This window comes from Oncorhynchus kisutch, linkage group LG8, assembly GCF_002021735.2.
Source record: "Oncorhynchus kisutch isolate 150728-3 linkage group LG8, Okis_V2, whole genome shotgun sequence".
NCBI classification, from domain to species: domain Eukaryota; kingdom Metazoa; phylum Chordata; class Actinopteri; order Salmoniformes; family Salmonidae; genus Oncorhynchus; species Oncorhynchus kisutch.
Window position 1 is genome coordinate 19,612,094 of NC_034181.2, and position 20,188 is coordinate 19,632,281.

Genomic DNA, 20,188 nt, shown 5'->3' on the forward strand with positions numbered 1-20,188 from the left:
GAGCATCCCAAACATGTTCAATGGGTGACATGTCTGGTGAGTATGCAGGCCATGGATGACCTGGGCTGTTGTGGTTACATGTGGTTGTGAGTCCGGTTGGAAGTACTGCCAAATTCTCTAAAATGACGGTGGAGGCTGCTTATGGTAGAGAAATGTACATTAAATTATCTGGCAACAGCCTTGGTGGAAATTCCTGCAGTCAGCATGCCAATTGCACGCTCCTTCAAACTTTGAGACATCTGTGGCATTGTCATGTGGCAAAACTACACATTTTAGAGTGGCCTTATATTGTCCCCTTTACAAGGTGCAACTGTGATCATGCTGTTTAATCAGCTTCTTGATATGCCACACCTGTCAGTTGGATGGATTATCTTGGCAAATGAGAAATGCTCACTAACAAGAATGTAAACATTTGTGCACAGAATTTGAGAGAAATACAAACATGGGACCAACACTTTACATGTTGCGTTTTATATTTTTGCTCAGTGTAATAGGTTGTCCATTTAGTAGTGCCTTGAATTGTTGCATGTACAAACCCATTAAATGTTTGACCACATTTGATCAAATACATTCTACCTTTATGTAGCTACATTTAGTTGAATAGTATATTTTCAGTATTAACAGATGCCAATGTGTATGTTTCAGTGTCCAGACAGAGGAAGGCTTTGAGATCCTGTTAGGACCAGAGGTCACCTATGGCCCTCCAGGCATAGATCTCTCCAGGCCTGTTGCTATGACGATAGCTCACTGTGCTGAGGTGGATGCTGACAACTGGAACGTCCAACTGAAGAGGAAAACACAGGACAACAAATGGGAGGTAAGAGAAGCGCCTTTAAAGGGCAGCTGAAATCAAATAAAAAAACATTATCTGGTTGAAAATGGCCAATGTTGCATCGATATTAGTCAAAAACATTGATTCTCATGTGTAAAAATGTTCTACAAAGTGTATATGGCATCATTTTGGTCAAAGTGTTTTAATTTTAAACATGCCCAGTCATGCCAACTAATATGGGATGGTAACACCTAGGGAAAATTGTAATGCACGGAAAACAGCTGCGCTGTGGCCCTCTATCCAATCGTACCAGCAGCACCTCCAGACAGTGAGAAAGACCTGCCCATTGCAGCACCTCGGAATTGTTTACAAAAGGACAAGACGTTGCCAAGTCTATGTTGAGAGAACACTTGGCCTCTAATCCCTTTATTGAGGGGCAACTTGCTGATGTGTTTGGTAGTGATCACTCCAATCTGCCATTGTTTTGGGCTAAATGAGAATTGAGATAATGCTCACTTGCATCCCAACTGTCACTTGTCATTATTTGAACATTCTAAACCCAATCGTGAACATATTGCGACCTGTTTTGTTACATGATTCACTATTGAACATTGCCAGACAGACGCACTCTGGTGATAGATAGTGAGAAAGGTGTAAAAACTATATGGCACCAAAGCACGTCGCCAGTGACTTGATAAGATGATTTATCTAAAGTGGCCTCACAGCTCATTGACAGGCACAGCCTGCCTGAGAGGAATAACACTGAGAGCGCTGGAGAGAAAAAAAAGACAATTGCAGGATGTAATAGCAGAGAAGACAAACGGCTTGTGTCTGTCAGACAGGGCAACGACAGGGCAAAAGGCCTCGTTAGACATCGGCAGTATCGATCGGTGGATTCTGGACACGCTGAAATGGGTGTGGACGTGAGGCAATCGGGGAAGAGACATGGAAATGCCCCCCCCCCGCTGACCTGGACTCACCATTTGTGTTCCAAATGGCACCTAGTGCACTTTTGACTATGGGCCCTGGTCAAAAGTAGTGCATTGTAGTGGACAAAACATTAGGAACACCTTCCTAATATTGAGTTGCACCTCCTTATGCCCTCAGAACAGCCTCAATTGGTTGGGGCATGGACTCTACAAGATCTCGAAAAACTTCCACAGGGATGTTGGCCCATGTTGACTCCAATGCTTCCCACAGTCAAGTTGCCTGGATGTCCTTTGGGTGATGGACCATTATTTATTTATAAAAAAAAAAAAAATGTTTTGCCCTTTTTTCTCCCCAATTTCGTGCTATCCAATTGTCCCATTTGCTGCAACTCCTGTACAAACTCGGGATAGGCGAAGGTCGAGAAGCATGCATCCTCCGAAACACGACCCCGCCAAGCCGTACTGCTTCTTGACACACTGCTTGCTTAACCCGAAAGCTAACCGTACCAATGTGTCGAGGGAACATTGTACAACTGGCAACTACGTGCATGCGCCAGGCCCGCAACAGGAGTCGCTAGAGCGCAATGGGACAAGGACATCCCGGCTGGCCAAACCCTGCCCTAACCCGGACGACACTGGGACAATTGCGCACTGCCTAATGGGTCTCCAGGTCACTGCCGGCTGCGACACAGCCCGGGGTCGAACCCGGATCTGTAGTGATTCCTCTAGCACTATGATGCAGTGCCTTAGACCCCTGTGCCACTCGGGAGGCCCAGCTGGTGAACCATTCTTGATACACACGGGAAACTGTTGAGCGTGGAAAACCCAGCAGCGTTGCAGTTCTTGACTCACTCAAACCAATGCACCTGGCACCTACTACCCTGTTCAAAGGCACTTAAATAGTTTGTCTTGCCCATTCACCTTCTGAATGGTACACATACACAATCCATGTCTCAAGGCTTAAATTCTTCTTTAACCTGTCTCCTCCCATTCATCTACACTGAAGTGGATTTAACAGGTGACATCAATAAGGGCACATAGCTTTCACCTGAATTCACCTGGTCAGGCTGTCATGGAAAGAGCAAATGTTCTTAAAATGTTATACACTCAGTGTATAGGGAATAGGGTGCCATTTGGGACACATGGTCTGCCGGCCCTGCCTCCTAGACACCTCCCTCTGCTCAGGAATGTTTCACTGAACAGGCACGTGAATCCGGCTGCCTGCCACTCACTGGCTTATTCAGTAATTGTTAGACAATGGTTTGTTACCTTCTGTTTTTCTCAGCACTGTTGTTGAGATACTTGCCCCCCCCCGCCCCCCCCTCCACAGTATTTGTTTGAAGTTGCTAGTAGTAGTTGATATATATTTCAGCATTCTTGTTGTTTTTTCACAGTATGCACTGTTCACCTTAGGAATGTCTAATACTTCCACGGTGTTGTCATTTTGAGAAAGACATTTCTACAGTGCTAACAGATATTGTCATTGTACATTCCCAAGGGGTTGTTAATACACAACCCAGAGGCTCTGCAGGCACTACCAGCGCCAGCTCTTTGCATTATTTGTTCACAAGAAGGTTTTTTTTTTTTACAAAACAAGTGTAAGATAAAATAATGAAGAGCATGTCCAGGCAGGCATTAATAGAAGTGTACATCAGTGCTTTGGCAGACTGAACAGAGGGGGTCAGAATAATGACTAGTGCAGTTCTGCCCCAGGCTGTTATGTGGTGTCAGTGCTGAGAACAGTGCTTGTTATTTAGAAGACCAGCAGTCACTAGATTATCCTCAGTCGGCCCCTGCACCCAGTCTGTCCTAAATAATGTTGTTACAGCCAATGGAAGTGGGCTGTGTGCCCTAGGTAAGGTAATTATACAAGGTGTAGCAGTCTTTGCATGTATCACTGGCTTGCTTACCCTGGGCAATGAGACGGTGGCAGGGATCTTTGTCCCAATTAAGGGCTGCCTCCTGACCCCGTCAGTTCATAAATACTACATTTTTCTCCCTGGCCCTTCTCTAACGGTGTCTCAAATAGCACCCTATTCCCTACATAGTGCACTACTTTTGACCAGACTATGTAGGGAATAGGGTGCCATTTGGGATGTAGCCTATACTCTTTCTCGGATATGCAACATGCATTGCTGCAGATTTCAGACCCTGCAGACAATCTGGAGATTATTCTAGCTAAGATTTGTACTGCATTGACGTTGTTCTTCAAGTGATACATTGTTTTCTCAGACAACACTGAATGAATATTCAGTTTCTGCTTGGCTCGATGTTTGCTTGACCTGCAAAGGGCTTTTTAGAGGTGGCACAGTTATGCTGTTTTTCACTGCTAGATCAACAGGTCAAGTTAATAGTATTTTCTGCCTTAATATACTCTCCCTATTATATTCAAGATGCACCTACAAAAGGAAAATAGAGAGCCCTGTGAAGTAGATGCTAAAATGAATATTAGACTTATGTCGCTTTTCACTCTTAGTATTAAAAAGCAAGGTGACCCCTCAGAGGTTCTTAGAAATAATGAGTCCTTTCATAGAAATCAAGCCAAAGGACATGAAAAGTTTTCATGACCATCATAACTCGAAAAGGCATACAGTAATAGCATTAAATACCGGTTAAAGCCTTGTATGACATTTAATGACATAGTGGGTTGTGGGGTAGCATAGCTCTCTGGTCACATCCCAAATGACACCCTATACCCTGCATAGTGCACTACTTTTGACCAGGGGCTCTGCTCAAAAGTAGTGCACTATAAAGCTAATAGGGTGCTATTTAGGACACGGTTAGCCCTCTGTCTGTTCTGCTCTGCTAATGACCCTGAGGATGAACCAGGCATCTACTTTACATAGCTCAGCCTTGCATCTCATTACTCCTCTCTGCAACCAGAGGTTCAACACAACACAAACTAACAACATACAGGAATATTGGTGGATTCTAGCTAACAGTCGTTAGTCCTTCATTGTTTCTAATTTGTGTAAATTTCATAGCTTGTTATGTTTCCAATTTTCTGACAGATTGGCATTCTTTTTTTGTTCTTCTTATAGAAGGGGGGGGGGTGGATACTGTAGTCTGGGGTATAATTAAGCAATAAGGCAGGAGGAGGTGTGGTATATGGCCAATATACCATGGCTAAGGGGTGTTCTTAGGCATGGCGCAATATGGTCTCAATACCACGGCTGTCAGCCAACACTATTCAGGGCTCGAACCACCAAGTTTATCATTGATGTTATAAACTGGGTGGTTCTAGCCCTGAATACTGATTGGCTGACAGCCGTGGTACATCAGACTGTACACCACGGGGATGACAAAACATGTATTTTTACTGCTCTAATAACATTGATAACAAGTTTATCTTATTCACATTTGGATGAAAAGCGTGCCCAGAGTAAACTGCCCAGATTTGGATAGAAAACACTCTGAAGTTTCCAAAACATTTTGAATGATGTCTGTGAGTATAACAGAACTCATATGGCAGGTGAAAACCTGAGAAACATCCAACCAGGAAGTGGGAAATCTGATGTTTGTAGTTTTCAACTCATTGCCTATAGAATATACAGTGTCTATGGGGTCAAATTACACTTCCTAAGGCTTCCACTAGATGTCAACAGTCTTTAGAACCTTCTTTGATGCTTCTACTCTGAAGGAGGGGGGAATGGGAGCTGAATGAGTCAGTGGTCTGGCAGAGTAGCATGAGCTGGTCACGCTCGTTCACGTGAGAGTTAGCTTGCGTTCCATTGCATTTCTGAAGACAAAGGAATTCTCCGGTTGGACCTGCCCCTGCGTCGTGAGTTTGGATTTGTGAACTGAATGCGCTAACAAAATGACGTATTTGGACATAAATGATGGACTTTATCGAACAAATCAAACATTTATTGTGGAACTGGGATTCCTGGGAGTGCATTCTGATGAAGATCATCAAAGGTAAGTGAATATTTATAACGCTATTCCTGACTTCTGTTGACTCCAACATGGCGGATATCTGTATGGCTTGATTTGTTGTCTGAGCGCTGTGCTCTGATTATTGCATCGTTTGCTTTTTCCGTAAAGTTCTTTTGAAATCTGACACAGTGGTTGCATTAAGGAAAAGTATATCTCTAATTCTGTGCATAACACCTGTATGTTATATTTAAGTTTATGATGACTATTTCTGTAAATTAATGTGGCTCTCTGCAAAATCACTGGATGTTTTGGAAGCAAAACATTACTGAACGTTTACGCGCCAATGTAAACTGAGATTTTTGGATATAAATATGCACATTATCGAACAAAACATACATGTATTGTGTAACATGAAGTCCTATGAGTGTCATCTGATGAAGATCATTAAAGGTTCGTGTAATTTGATTTAATTAATTTGATCTCTTTCTGCTTTTTGTGACTCCTCTCTTTGGCTGAAAAATGGCTGTGTGTATTTTGTGACTAGGCTCTGACCTAACATAATCATATGTTGTGCTTTTGCTGTAAAGCCTTTTTGCAATCGGACAGGATGGGTAGATTAACAAGAAGTTTATCTTTAATTTGGTGTATTGCGCTTGTGAATGTAGGAAAGTTACATATTTAAAAAAAGTATTAATTCATTTCGCGCGCTGCCTTTTCAGCAGAATGTTGTCGAGGGGTTCCGCTAGCCATAATAACAATAAGGCACCTTGAGGGTTTGTGCCATATGGCCAATATACCACGTCTAAGGGCTGTGTCCAGGCACTCGGCAATGCGTCACACCTAAGAACAGCCCTTAGCTGTGGTATATTGGCCATATACCACACACCCTCGTGCCTTATTGCTTAATTATAGGCTGGCCAGGAGAAAAATATTGAATCTATTAATTGTCATTTAAAATGAGTGTTTCTCACCTAGGCCTACTGCTGTCATGTTCATAAATAAAGCATGTGTGTATTGTTCATATTGACTGATTGGTGTTCTGAGATATGTTACCATCTCCTAGCTGATTATCACATACTTCAGAGACTGCTTATAAGTAGATATTGTTCCCATTTGGAAAGCACTTTATTTAGCACATTATATTAATTTCCGTTATGTAACTTAGAACCAAACATTGAATTGGTCTCATGATGACACAACACAATAAAAGATGCAGAACAAATACACATACAATACACACACAGCCCACAGAGCATAATTATAGTATTTATTCTCAGTATAATCAAATGTGATGATGATAAATTAAATTGTCTTATCATGCTCTTTTGCTAAGCGACCTGTGTTGTGTTCTGTGTTCTGCGTTTCCAGGAAGTGATGTCAGTGGAGGATGAGTCAACATCTTGTTACTGCCTGATGGACTCCAGTAGCTGCCACCTGCTGCTGGACCAGCCGGGCTCCTATGCCCTTGTTGGTGAACCGCTCACCCAGGCAGCTGTGAAGAGGCTGAAGCTAGCAGTGTTTGGCAGCATGGGGCCCAACCCCATGGACTACAGCCTCCGAGTCTACTGTGTGGACGACACGCCACACGCCTTTCAGGTGCTATCATTGTTTCGAGTGTTTGTGGGGGGTTGGTTATTTTCATTGATTGCCGTTGGCTCTCCTGTGCAATCATATGAAGCTCAGTATTGATTACAGTGATTTTGCTCAGGCAGTATTGGATAGAGGACCACAAACATTGATAATTACGCATTAGCCTTCCGATCATTCGGTCATATTGTACTGTTTGTGACTGAGTAAATTCAAATTCAATAAAGAATGCAAATGTGTGTATCGATATCTTCTCATCTAGCGTCAGGGAATTAAACTTCCTCACATCCCCTGAGACATAGAACAGAACAGGCCTCAGGAGTGACTCTGCTTGTGTTCCTGTGATTTAGCAGAAGTCACTGGCAGCTGGGTTTAAAATGCTTTTTGGATTTGGTTTATGAATCCATCCCCTGCGCAGCCTGCCGAGCAGATGCCAGCCCTCTCTGTCCCCTGGGTCTCTGTCGACTACAATCACACTCACTCTCCTTCATGTTGTTCAAACTCTGGCTATAGACGGACACAGTCAATCACTGGTCATATCCTTGACCTAGATTAATAGGATGCTCCTGATAATAATATTAAGGATCTCATTTCAGTGAGAGATTTTCTTCTGAATGTAGCTGTTACTCTGGCTTCAGCGGCCATACGATGTTAGGATTGGGCTGGCAAACAACCATCTAGTCTGCATAGGGAATACAGAATCTGTAGATTACAGAGTTACGGAATACAATTTGTCCAAGCAATGATGATCTTAAAGACGGGGGATGGGGAAATGCTGCTGCATTGAATGGGGTGTCGTTTCTCAAGGTCACAGACAATGGCCATGATGTGCCCTTAAGTGATTGGATGGATACTGAGTATGATTTTTTTAATAGGAAGCTCTGTGATCTACTGGACAACCATAGAGTTGAGTTCAATGATGTCCAGGATCTAACTGTGTTTAAAGACAAAGGTAGATGGAGGGTAATTCATCCAGCAGGTTCCCTGTTGTCATTGTATTTGTATTATTTGAGAAATTTTCAAGCATGTTTTATGATCACATTGCCAATGTTGGATTGTTTTTAACACCTACCGTGAAGAAACAATATGCACGCACACACACTTTTTTTTGTGATTGAAATGTCTGAAAAACAGCCACGAAAACTGAGAGCAATGATGTCAGATTAATAACTTCAGCCTCAAATCAAAGAGCTCTTTCATCACTCCAAATTCAATTTGGTGGACGGCTGTTAGCCGATACATGCTCAAACAATGGATTAAATTGAAACTACAAACTTGTATGGCTCCACATTTGATATAACTGCTAATGAGAATTGTATTTTTGTAATATTATTTTATGTAATTTAAGGACACTCTTGACTTGAGGATAATGCTCAGGTTTTGACAATGTTTGCGATAGTCAATTTGTGGATCCACCAGAGCAAGAATCAATCACTAACCAGTTGGTTGGCAGTGAACTGGGATGTAAACTGTGGTGATAACTGTCCCATTGATCTGTCTCTCTCTCTCTGTCTGTCTCTCTATCCATCTGTCCCCAGGGAGTGGTGGCCACAGAGACCTGTAGAGGAGGACAGCTCCTGGAGGAACCCAAGATTCTGCCTTTCAGAGGGAACACCTTCAGCCTCCAGGTCTCCATCCAGGATGTCCCACAGTTTCTATGGAACATTAAACCCTTTACCACATGTCAGGTAACTGAAACTGTAACTACATACAGATTGAGCACTGAATGATTTCAGATACATTACTGGAAATCTGAGCATGGAAAGATACATGTGTTTTTTGTTGCCAGATTGTTGACAATTTGGATACAACCAGACTTACTGGGGATTGTTTACGTTTATTGGTATATGTGTGTGAACAATGGACAGCAATGTAGGTTAGTTCTTCCTCTGTAAATATGTTTTCTAATATTGCCTTCAGACAAACAAAGAGGTATAATCGGTTCACACTCAAAAATGTTGCATAAAGCTTAATTATTCAATGTAATTAGTCAATGTTAATTATTCAAAGCTTAATTATTCAATGCTGCTCATCGGTAGTTCTTTACAAATGCTGTTTTGAATTCAAGAACATTTTACCGACTCACTGAAGAAGGCTGTAAAGGCGAAACTTCTGTGTACGCTATCCCTGATGCAGTACATTTTTAAAAACATTGAATAAGAAAGTAAGCTTTATGCAAAAAAAAATTGAGCACGAACCCATTACACCTCTTCGTTTGTCTGAATTTGTGGATTTACGCACCAGCCAAGCTTCTGGGAGAGCGCAATGGTTCTCTTTTGATGAGCTAATATTGCCTTCTTACTACCGCTCACTTTAAAATGGTTGTGCTTGTTTTTACAATAGGCTTTATAATTGCCCCAAAAACAACTGTGAGTGGGGCGAGGAAGTAGGATGGCGTGCCTCAGACAGACACCTCCTCTTGGCTTATTTATGAGGATCTTTGGAGGGAGACTACCTCTGTGAACCCCCCCCCCCTTTCATAGAGCAGGTGGAGAGTAATGGCTTTCGCCTGCACCATACAGTACATCAAGACAGCTTTTACTGCTAAAAATTACCTGGCCTCTCCACGTACATCCTTCCCCTAGTGCACCATTAACTGCTGCATCCATCCCACCCCGTGGAGGATCTGATGATCAAAGCCAAGGGGTTAAGTCCTCTTTAGGCAAAAAGACTGTTTACATTTGTTTTACTGTACAGTTAGCCAGGCTCCCTATCACCATATGTGAGTCCCATATAGCACACTGTTCCCTATATAGTGCATTACTTTTGACCAGAGCTCTATGGGAAGTGCACTATATCAGGGATAGGGTGCCATTTGGGATGCATTTCATTACTGTGAATAGTTTACAGGTCACTTTATTATGCAGAGATGGAAGAAGGGAGCATGCGTGAGGTCAAGGTCGTTTCCCTGCCGATGTGCCCACGGCAGAAATTAATTATGCATCAAAGGCAATCATTTTCCCGTTCGTCGATCCCTCGCTCCCGGATATCGTGTGTAATACTTAGCTCGCGATCGGACTTCTATTAACAGAATTAAGTGGGATTTGTCCCTCCCCCTCTCCCTACAGTACAAATGCATATTTCCATACACAATGCTATCGTTGCATAACGCTGCGCGACTTCAAACCCCTCAAACACCCTCTTACCCCACTACTTTGTCTGCGTATGCATATGAGACCTTCCCATGTGACGGATAGAATAGGAGCTGAGTCATCTTCTGGAGAGGAACAATACTGTAGAAGCCCAGATATCTCATCCTGTTTTGCCTCTGTCTTCCTCCTCTCTCACTCCGTCTCTCTCTCGACATGCAGGAATTTTCCTTTTCCCAAGTGTGGTGCAGCAACCAGCAGCCCCTGCACTGTGCCTTCTCCCTGGAGAGATACAGCCCCACCACCACCCAGTTCTCCTGCAAGATTAGCGTGAAGCAGGTCAAAGGTCACGAGCAGATTCTGCAGGTCTATACATCTGTGGCAGAGGTGAGCCTGGCTCTCTGTGTGTGGAGGACATTTTTCTCCTACAATCCATACATACAATCTTTATTAAACCTCAGTGAAGTCAGTGTCCTCTGCTGGCTGAACAGTCTGTCCTCAGGGTCTGCAGTGGTTGTCTTTCAAATGGCACTCTGTTCCCTATAGTGCTCTGGTCAAATCTAGTGCACTATATAGGGAACAGGGTGCCATTTGTGATGCATCCTGTGTTTCTTTATAAAACAGAGGGAAGATTGATATATTCTATGTGAGCTGACTATTCTTGGTCCTGTATATCCCAACAGCCCTTTTGTTAAATACAAATGTAATTCAATTATATTTGACAACTGTCTGTTTTGCCTTTGTAGAGCAAGAAGGAGTCAGTCCTGTTTTTTATGCAGACAGACTGCACCGTCACCTCACAGACGGGACCCAAGGCCTTCAAAATCCCCCTTTCCATCCACCAGAGGATCTGTGCCACCTTTGACACTGCCAACACTAAGGGAAAGGACTGGCAGATCTTAGCCCAGAAACTCCATCTAGATAGGTGTGTGTCCAAGGCTGTGATCACAAATAGCACCATATTCTCTATGTAGTGCACTACTTTTCACCATGGCCCTATGGCACTAAATAGGGAATAGAAGTGTGCCATTTGAGATGCAGCCCAGCTGTCCGTCATGTCTCACGGGGTGTTTCAATGATTGCTTGAACAAACAGCAGAAGGTATTTGAGACTTTAGTGGTTCCAAATGAGCCTGATCAGCTGTCCTCATTTTATATCTTATCATGTTAAGCTCATTTTAATTGAGTCTGATGGCACATCAATGACTGCATTCACAGAGGGTGATATGCTTTTCGCAGGGAGGGGTAAACCCTTGTTTTGTAGTGAAATAGTGCCCTCCACTGGATCTAATGGATATCTGTAATAGACACATTGCAAGCTGTTAGCGCAAACCACCCATAAGCCTACAGAGTACATTTGTCATATGCCTACATATTCAGCTCTAACTCGAAATGCACTTCTTCCACACAAATGTTACCTTACAGTTGACTTACTTAGATATTTCAAGATATCCCTGATCACGTCCAGTATGTCTAGTCTTAGAGAAACATTTTCCAGCACAATGTCAGTCCCTCCCTGCTGATATTAGGAACCAGCACTGTGGTGAAACACATAATTCTATCTCATAGGAGACAAAGATCTATAAACAACTGTTTTTTTATAAACAAAAGTGTTGTTTACTTTGCTAAGTGCGCTGTTTCCACTTTGTCCACTAATGCGTTTCTCTCCATCCCCCAGGAACCTGTTGTATTTTGCTCAGCAACAGAGCCCCTCTGCCGTCATACTGAGCCTGTGGGAGGCACGACACCAAGACACTGGTGACCTTGACTCTCTGGCAAGTGCTCTGGAGGAAATTGGCAAGATCCAGTCCAAAAGCACTGTAGCAAAGAGCCATGAGGAACCTGAATCAGACTTGGTACATCATTTTGGAACAGGAAGCCCAGACAACCCAGTGTATGGAATGGGTGAACTCACCAATCATGAGACGGCTAACTCAGTCCCTGAGTATACTAGCTGACTTGTCTCCTACATAGATCCCAACAAGCCCAGTGTAATGCATATCCCTATATGCACATAACGACTGACAGCTGACTCGGTCGTGGATTAAAAGGTCCATAGGATGTCAGTGTGAGAATGGAGTTTGTTGTTCACAGAGCAAAAAACATGACAGGCAAAAATTACCACTGAGAAAAAAAAGAAATCTGTCATTGCTGTGTGTACTGTAACTTTATCCATCCCTTTCTGATGATGTACTGTACATCTGTTTTGTCTTTCACCATTCTATTCCCTCCCTTCTTTTCCTCCTAGTTAATGCTATTCTTAAGTCAGGCTGACCATTTGAGTTTGTTTTCTTATTCTGTTGTTCAGGATATAGGGGACCCTCTACACTGTTAGGACCCACCAATGCTTTTCAAAAAGTGAAAATGCTTGTCACCATCCCCAGGGTTTGATACTGCCCTCATATGCATCTGCATTTACAGTGAGTGCGTCCCAAATCTAGTATACCCATCTAGTGCATTACGTTTGACCAGAGCCGTATAGAACCTAGTGAAAAGTAGTGCACTAAATGGGGAATAGGGTTCTTCCATTTGGGAAGTATCCCATATCACACCTATACCGTAAGACAGCTGTATGGTATTCATTTCTATTTGAATACTTGGTCATCAATTCCAAATAATGTCTCAAATGGGAGAAACCACTCTGAAACAGGTATAAACAGTACAGAGTTTAATAAAATGCATTTTATTGTAATGTTCAGATATTTTTGTTCTGTATCAGCGTAACATTGTAAAAGAGATCCTGGCGGTACAGTGGTGGGTTGTGATGACAATGTACTGTTAACATGATTCAGGCTGGATCCTTTATCTTTAAAGGAAAACCCCTGACAATGATGGAAATGTCTTTGTCAGGCCACAGTACTGCAGTGTGTGTTTGTGTGCATGCATGCGTGTGACAGTTGTGGTTTGGCCACCCTGGAGGAGAAAGAGAAAGCTGGAGGAGCTGTATGATGTCATTTCCTGGCACTATGCCATGTGTATCTCTGCATCTTATCACCCACTTTCAACCATTATTAACACCTGTCAAAGAGCTGCTGATCTACCCAACACACACAAGGCCCCCAACAGAGGCATAGCACTTCACAACTACACAGGACATGAATGTGGATTAGGATTTGGGTCAATTCCAATTTAATTTGAAAAAGACCATTAAATTCTTGAATTCACTCATGAAGTGGAGAATTTACATTGAATTCAATATGAATTTAAAAAATCTTAAAGTTACAGAATTGAATTTGAATAAGACTGATTTGGAATTGTAAAAATGTATTTGAATTGAATTGGAATTCAACATTTTTACATTTCCCAGTTAATGAAATTAATGCACATAGTATAAAAATGGACTGTAGGATTTGTTTTTAATTATTTCAATCTGTATTCCTATATTGCCAGTATAGTTAGGCTGTCGGAACATTGATGATCAGCCTGAATGAATTTAATTTGAATTTGTGGAAATGTTGTGGATAGTATTGAATTAGGAATATAATTATTGAGAGAGAGAGAATTTCTCAATTCAAAGACTGACATGGAATTTGAATTCAATTAAATGGAATTGACAGGGAAAGAGAATTGAATGACAATTTAATTTGAAGAATTGACCCCAACCCTGATGTGGATAGAATGTGTAATAGTATGGGAAGCCTTTCTGGTACAATAAGCAGGCCTGTTTAACATATTGTTGTACTGTATAAGTAAGGAGGGCCCATAGGGCTCTATAGTAAATATGGTGCCATTTGGGACATATCTTAAATGCAATAGGAATGCAGTGGCATTACTGGTTTGAATAATAGGCACTGTATTGAACACGTTTCAAATAGATGTCCAGCTAAAAAAATCACACTCCAAAATATAACAGGATGGTGTTTCTGTACTTTATTGTATTCCATGTACTCTATAATTCACAGGATGGATTTGTTTATTCCATGTAAATCAAAGGATGGTATTGTTTATTCCATGTAAATCACTGGATGTTATTGTTTATTCAGTGTAAATCAAAGGATGGTGTTGTTTATTCCATGTAATTCTTATGATGCATATTTCTGTTTTTATGTGATCAATATGATTTAGCATTTACAGGCTTGGATCATGCCTGTTTCTAGTTACTCATGCTTTCATTTGTATTACAATGAGCATAATAACAAGGATTGTAAATGCTCTAAATACTTTTAGAAAATGGCGCTCAGAGGTGTCTCAGTACAGTTACATTTTCCAAAACGCTCAACTTATTCATTGTACACCTGTTGCAGTCTCCTCTGAACTACCTAAAATGCTGTTAGCTCATAGTTTGTTATATGCAATTTCATATACAAGAGGATGCATCCAAAATGGAACCCTATTCCCTTTATAGTGCACTACTACAGGGCTCTGGTCAAAAGTAGTCCACTATAGAGGGAAAACGGTGGCTGAAGTTTTGAGCTGTGTCTACTGTGCCCTTAATGATTATTACTGTATGTTGCTCTCAACAGCAACGATCAGACGAGCTGAATTTCACACTCTACCCACTGAGCACAGACATCAATTCATTGTCAATTCCACTTTGGTTCAATGTAATTTCATTGAAATGACGTGGAAACAACGCTTATTCAACCAGTGTGTGCACAGTGGGTACATGAAACCTACATTGCTTTTTGGTTTCTACATAACACATTCGCTATGCTCTCCTAATCAATTGAGCGTTAATCGTTATACAATCCAGCTGGATATAGAATAGATTAGTGAGTGGGTGAGCTTTACGTTTTGAAAATTATTGTTTTTCTTAATTGTTAGCAATTTAATTTCAATTCCCTGTACTAATGTGAGCAAGAGTGGTGGAAAAACAGAAACAGGTGTGCTGTTGTAGTGCTAAACAGTGGCTAATGTTGCATTAAGAGCATTTGTCTGTGGAATACAATACATCATAACAACCAAACATAGCATTTTAACTATTTTATTTATTGTTGCCTATTGCATACATGCCTAGTCATATCTAAGGTATTAAATGTTGAAGTTAAGTTTTTAAATGTTAAGTGGGCCACTGGGTTTTGAACCATACATACATACTCTGTATTATTATTGCTTTGTGTTGTCACAGGCTGAAGACTATTGTTGTCACAGGCTGAAGACTATTGTTGTCACAGGCTGAAGACTATTGTTGTCACAGGCTGAAGACTATTGTTGTCACAGGCTGAAGACTATTGTTGTCACAGGCTGAAGACTATTGTTGTCACAGGCTGAAGACTATTGTTGTCACAGGCTGAAGACTATTGTTGTCACAGGCTGAAGACTATTGTTGTCACAGGCTGAAGACTATTGTTGTCACAGGCTGAAGTGTATTTGTTGTCACAGGCTGAAGGGTATTTGTTGTCACAGGCTGAAGGCGATGTCTTGTCACAGGCTGAAGGCGATGTCTTGTCACAGGCTGAAGGCGATTGTGTTGTCACAGGCTGAAGGCGATTGTGTTTGCACAGGCTGAAGGCGATTGTGTTGTCACAGGCTGAAGGCGATGGTGTTGTCACAGGCTGAAGGAGATGGTGTTGTCACATGCTGAAGGCGATGGTGTTGTTACAGGCTGAAGGCGATTGTGTTGTCACAGGCTGAAGGCGATTGTGCGATTGTGGTGTCACAGGCTGACGATGACGATTGTTGTGTCACAGGCTGAAGAGTTTACTGTTGGACCCCTGATTTAATGTCCCCTGAGTTGGTAACTATTCCCTTTATAGCCCACTGGGCCAAAACTGGTTGAATCCAAAAATGAATCAATGTGGAAGTCTGAATGGATTTGAAAAAAGTAATCAATGTAAGGGAATTTAGTATTTTTCACCTAACTTTTAACCTAAATCCAATGACATGGTAATTTATTTTTTTCGTTGAATTCAGGTTAACTCAACCAAATGTAAATTAAAACTAGACTTTGAACGGACGTCTGTGCCCAGTGGGAGTGCACTATGTTTGACCAAGGCCTATAGGCCTCTGGTCAAAACTAGTGCACTATAAAGGGAATAGGGTATCATTTGGGACGCATGCTATAGCTCCACACTGACTTCATCAGGATGGATGTTGCTATGCTCCATCTCACATCACGCATGGCCTTTGGCTTCATATCACTATTCTTGTGCCTTGTTTAACTACTGTAAATGGTGAATGTTGTAAAGTACAGATGGGGCTGAAAAAAATGAAACAAAGCAAAACCATACCAACATACATTTAAAAAAGTATTAGTTGAAAAAGTATTTAAGATTATATAATTCAATAGGCTGCAGAGCTTTTCTAGTGCTAAACATACTGCCTATGTTTGGTATTGCCAGGGCAGCTTGGTGGTATATTGTATCTATATAATTATGGACATTTTGGATGTTTTCTGTACAGTAGAATTTGCAAATGTATATGCAGCCTTTTGGAAATAAATGTACAGCTAAAGTCTCAACTTGAGTATGAGTGAGTTACTGTGCACCTTTGACAAAATATATACTTCATACACTATTATATGATCTACTAGGTCTACTTCACTGTTGTGCTGGTCGACTATATATTTCTGAGCTCAATGGTTTCTCATGCTTTTGATTTCTCCCCACTTGTACAATATGGCTTAGATGTCTTCTTCCACTAGTCTCTTCATGAATCTACAGTAGCTTGGCCCCAGTTATCCTCTGGATGTACTAAACCTTAAGAATACAATGGCTGCTCATAGCCTTTAAATATCTTAAAGCCAGCACAGAAAAAGTGTCCATGCCACCCACTCTCTGCATGCCATTCAATCCTGGGTACACAGGAAGTTAGTGTGCCAAACAGGGAGTTCACTGCAGAGAACAGTTCTAATGAGAATCATGGGAATAGTTTCTAAGTCTTGCCCTGAGGAAGGTGAGGTCTCAAACTGAATGTCCCAAAGTTCAAGACCATTTCAACATACACTTTAGGTATGTTCCTCTTATGTACATAATGTGTCATTTCTGGAGTCAAGTGTTTGCTTGCTACAGAGACAGACTAGGCCCAGCACACTCCAAACCAAGGAAACCAAGCAGTCACCTTCAATACAAAGTTCACACTTATCTTCAAATGGGCAGCTCAGGGACCCTTGCCACTCCCTTGAGTCTGCACCCTTATCAAGAAGCACAGAATGCTATAGCAAACAAAGCAGAGTGTCATGAGCAGTCCACACGTCTTTTGATTCTTAGATCTACAGTGCATTCGGAAAGTATTCAGATGCCTTGAATTTTTCCACATTTCTAAAAATGTTAATCAACACACGCCTCCGGAGTGGCGCAGCGGTCTAGGACATGGCATCATGGTGCTTGAGGTGTCACTACAGACCCGGGTTTGATCTCGGGTTGTGTCACAGCTGGCCGTGACCTTGACGCGGCGAACAATTGGCCCAGCGCTGTCTGGGTTAGGGGAGGGTTTGGCCGGCTGGGATTTCCTTGTCCCATCGCGACGGGCCGGGCACCTGCGAGCTGACTTCGGTCGCCAGCTGGACAGTGTTTCCTCTGACACATTGGTGCAACTGTCTTCTGGGTTAAGCGAGCAGTGTGTCAAAAAGCAGTGCAATTCGGCAGGAAGCATGGCTCATGATCTTCGCCTCTCCCGAGTCTTCACGACCAATTGGATATAACAAATAGGGGTAAAAGTACCAAAACAAATGTAATAAAGTATAGCTATACACAATACCCCATAATGACAAAGCGAAAACAGGTTTTTAGACATTTTTGCTCATTTATTTAAAAACATTTTTTTTAAATGTATTTACATAAGTATTCAGACCCTTTGCTATGAGACTAAAAATTTAACTCAGGTGCATCCTGTTTCCATTGATCATCTTTGAGATGTTTCTACAACTTGATTGGAGTCCACCTGTGGTAAATTCAATTGATTGTAGATGAGTTGGAAAGGCACACACCTGTCTATATAAGGACCCACAGTGCGTGTCAGAGCAAAAACCAAGCCATGACGTTGAAGGAATTTTCCGAAGAGTGCCGAGACAGGATTGTGTTGAGACACAGATCTGGGGAAGGGTACCAAAAATGTTTCTGCAGCATTGAAGGTCCCCAAGAACACAGTGGCTGCCATCATTCTTAAATGGATGAAGTTTGGAACCACCAAGACTCTTCCTAGAGCTGGCCGCCCGCTCCCAACTGAGCAATCGGAGAAGGGCCTTGGTAAGGGAGGTGACCAAGAACCCGATGGTCACTGACAGAGCTCCAGCGTTCCTCTGTTGAGATGGGAGAAACTTCTAGAAGGACAACCATCTCTGCAGCGCTCCACCAATCAGGCTTTAAAATTTTTTTTACCTTTATTTAACTAGGCAAGTCAGTTAAGAACAAATTCTTACTTTCAATGGCGGCCTAGGAATAGTGGGTTAACTGCCTTGTTCAGGGGAAGAACGACAGATTCTACCTTGTCAGCTTGGGGACTCGATCTTGCAACCTTTTGGTTACTAGTCCAACACTCCAACCACGAGGCTACCTGCCGCTTTTATGGTACAGTGGTCAGACGGAACCCACTTCTCAGTAAAAGGCACATGACAGTCCGAATGGAGTTTGCCAGAAGGCACCTAAAAGTCTCTCAGGCCATGAGAAATAAGATTCACTGGTTTGATGAAACCAAGATTGAACTCATTGGCCTGAGTGCCAAGTGTCACGTCTGGAGGAAACCTGGCACCATCGCTACGGTGAAGCATGGTGGTGGCAGCATCATACTTTTTCTGCTGATTTTCAGAGGCAGGGACTGGGATACTAGTCAGGATCGAGGGAAAGATGAACGGAGCAAAGTACAGAGAGATCCTTGATGAAAATCTGCTCCAGAGCGCTCAGGACCTGAGACTGGGGCGAAGGTTCACCATCCAACAGGACAATGACCCTAAGCACACAGCCAAGACAACGCAGGAGTGGCTTCGGGAGAAGTCTCGGAATGTCCTTGAGTGTTCCGTACTTGAGCACATCGAACATCTCTGGAGAGACCTAAAAATAGCTGTGAAGCGATGCTCCACATACAACCCGACAGAGCTTGAGAGGATCTGCAGAGAAGAATGGGAGAAACTCGCCAATTACAGGTGTGCCAAGCTTGTAGCGTCATACCCAAGAAGACTCAAGGCTGTAATCGCTGCGAAAGGTGCTTCAGCAAAGTACTGAGTAAAGAGTCTGAACACGTATGTACAGTTGAAGTAGGAAGTTGACGTGCACTTAAAACTCATTTTTCAACCACTCCACAAGTTTCTTGTTAACAAACTATAGTTTTGGCAGGTCGGTTAGGACATCTACTTTGTGCATGACACAAGTAATTTTTCCAACAATTGCTTACAGACAGATTATTTGATTTAGAATTCACTGTATCACAAATCCAGCGAGTCATGAGTTTACATACACTAACTTGACTGTGCCTTTAAACAGCTTGGAAAATTCCAGAAAATTATGTCATGGCTTTAGAAACTTCTGATAGGCTAATTGACATATTTTGAGTCAATTGGAGGTGTACCTGTGGATGTATTTCAAGGCCTACCTTCAAACTCAGTGCCTCTTTGCTTGACATCATGGGTAAATCAAAAGAAATCAGCTAAGACAATTTGTAGACCTCCACAAGTCAGGTTCATCCTTGGGAGCATTTTCCAAACACCTGAAGGTAACACGTTCATCTGTACAAACAATAGTACGCAAGTATAAACACCATGGGACCACGCAGCCGTCATACTGCTCAATAAGGAGATGTGTTCTGTCTCCTAGAGATGAACGTACTTTGGTGCGAAAGTACAAATCAATCCCAGAACCGCAAAGGACCTTGAGAACATGCTGGAGGAAACAGGTACAAAATATCTATATCCACAGTAAAACAAGTCCTATATCAACATAACCTGAAAGGCCGCTCAGCAAGGAAGAAGCCACTGCTCCAAAACCGCCATAAAAAAGCCAGACTACGGTTTGCAACTGCACATGGGGACAAAGATCATACTTTTTGGAGAAATGTCCTCTGGTC

General features: G+C 42.2%; 1 protein-coding gene across 3 annotated transcripts in view; it reads left to right on the forward strand.

Moving 5' to 3' along the window:
• LOC109896107 (netrin receptor UNC5D-like) overlaps nucleotides 1-16,646 on the forward strand; it is a 228,927-nt gene extending 212,281 nt beyond the window's left edge. For all 3 annotated transcript variants that reach the window (XM_020490361.2, XM_020490363.2, XM_020490362.2), the window contains 6 exons: nucleotides 646-817; nucleotides 6,946-7,173; nucleotides 8,703-8,852; nucleotides 10,476-10,640; nucleotides 11,000-11,178; nucleotides 11,931-16,646. In XM_020490361.2, coding sequence (XP_020345950.1) covers nucleotides 646-817; nucleotides 6,946-7,173; nucleotides 8,703-8,852; nucleotides 10,476-10,640; nucleotides 11,000-11,178; nucleotides 11,931-12,210 — 1,174 coding nt within the window. In that variant the 3' untranslated portion in view covers nucleotides 12,211-16,646. The remainder of the gene's footprint in view (nucleotides 1-645; nucleotides 818-6,945; nucleotides 7,174-8,702; nucleotides 8,853-10,475; nucleotides 10,641-10,999; nucleotides 11,179-11,930) is intronic.
• Nucleotides 16,647-20,188: the final 3,542 nt, after the last annotated feature.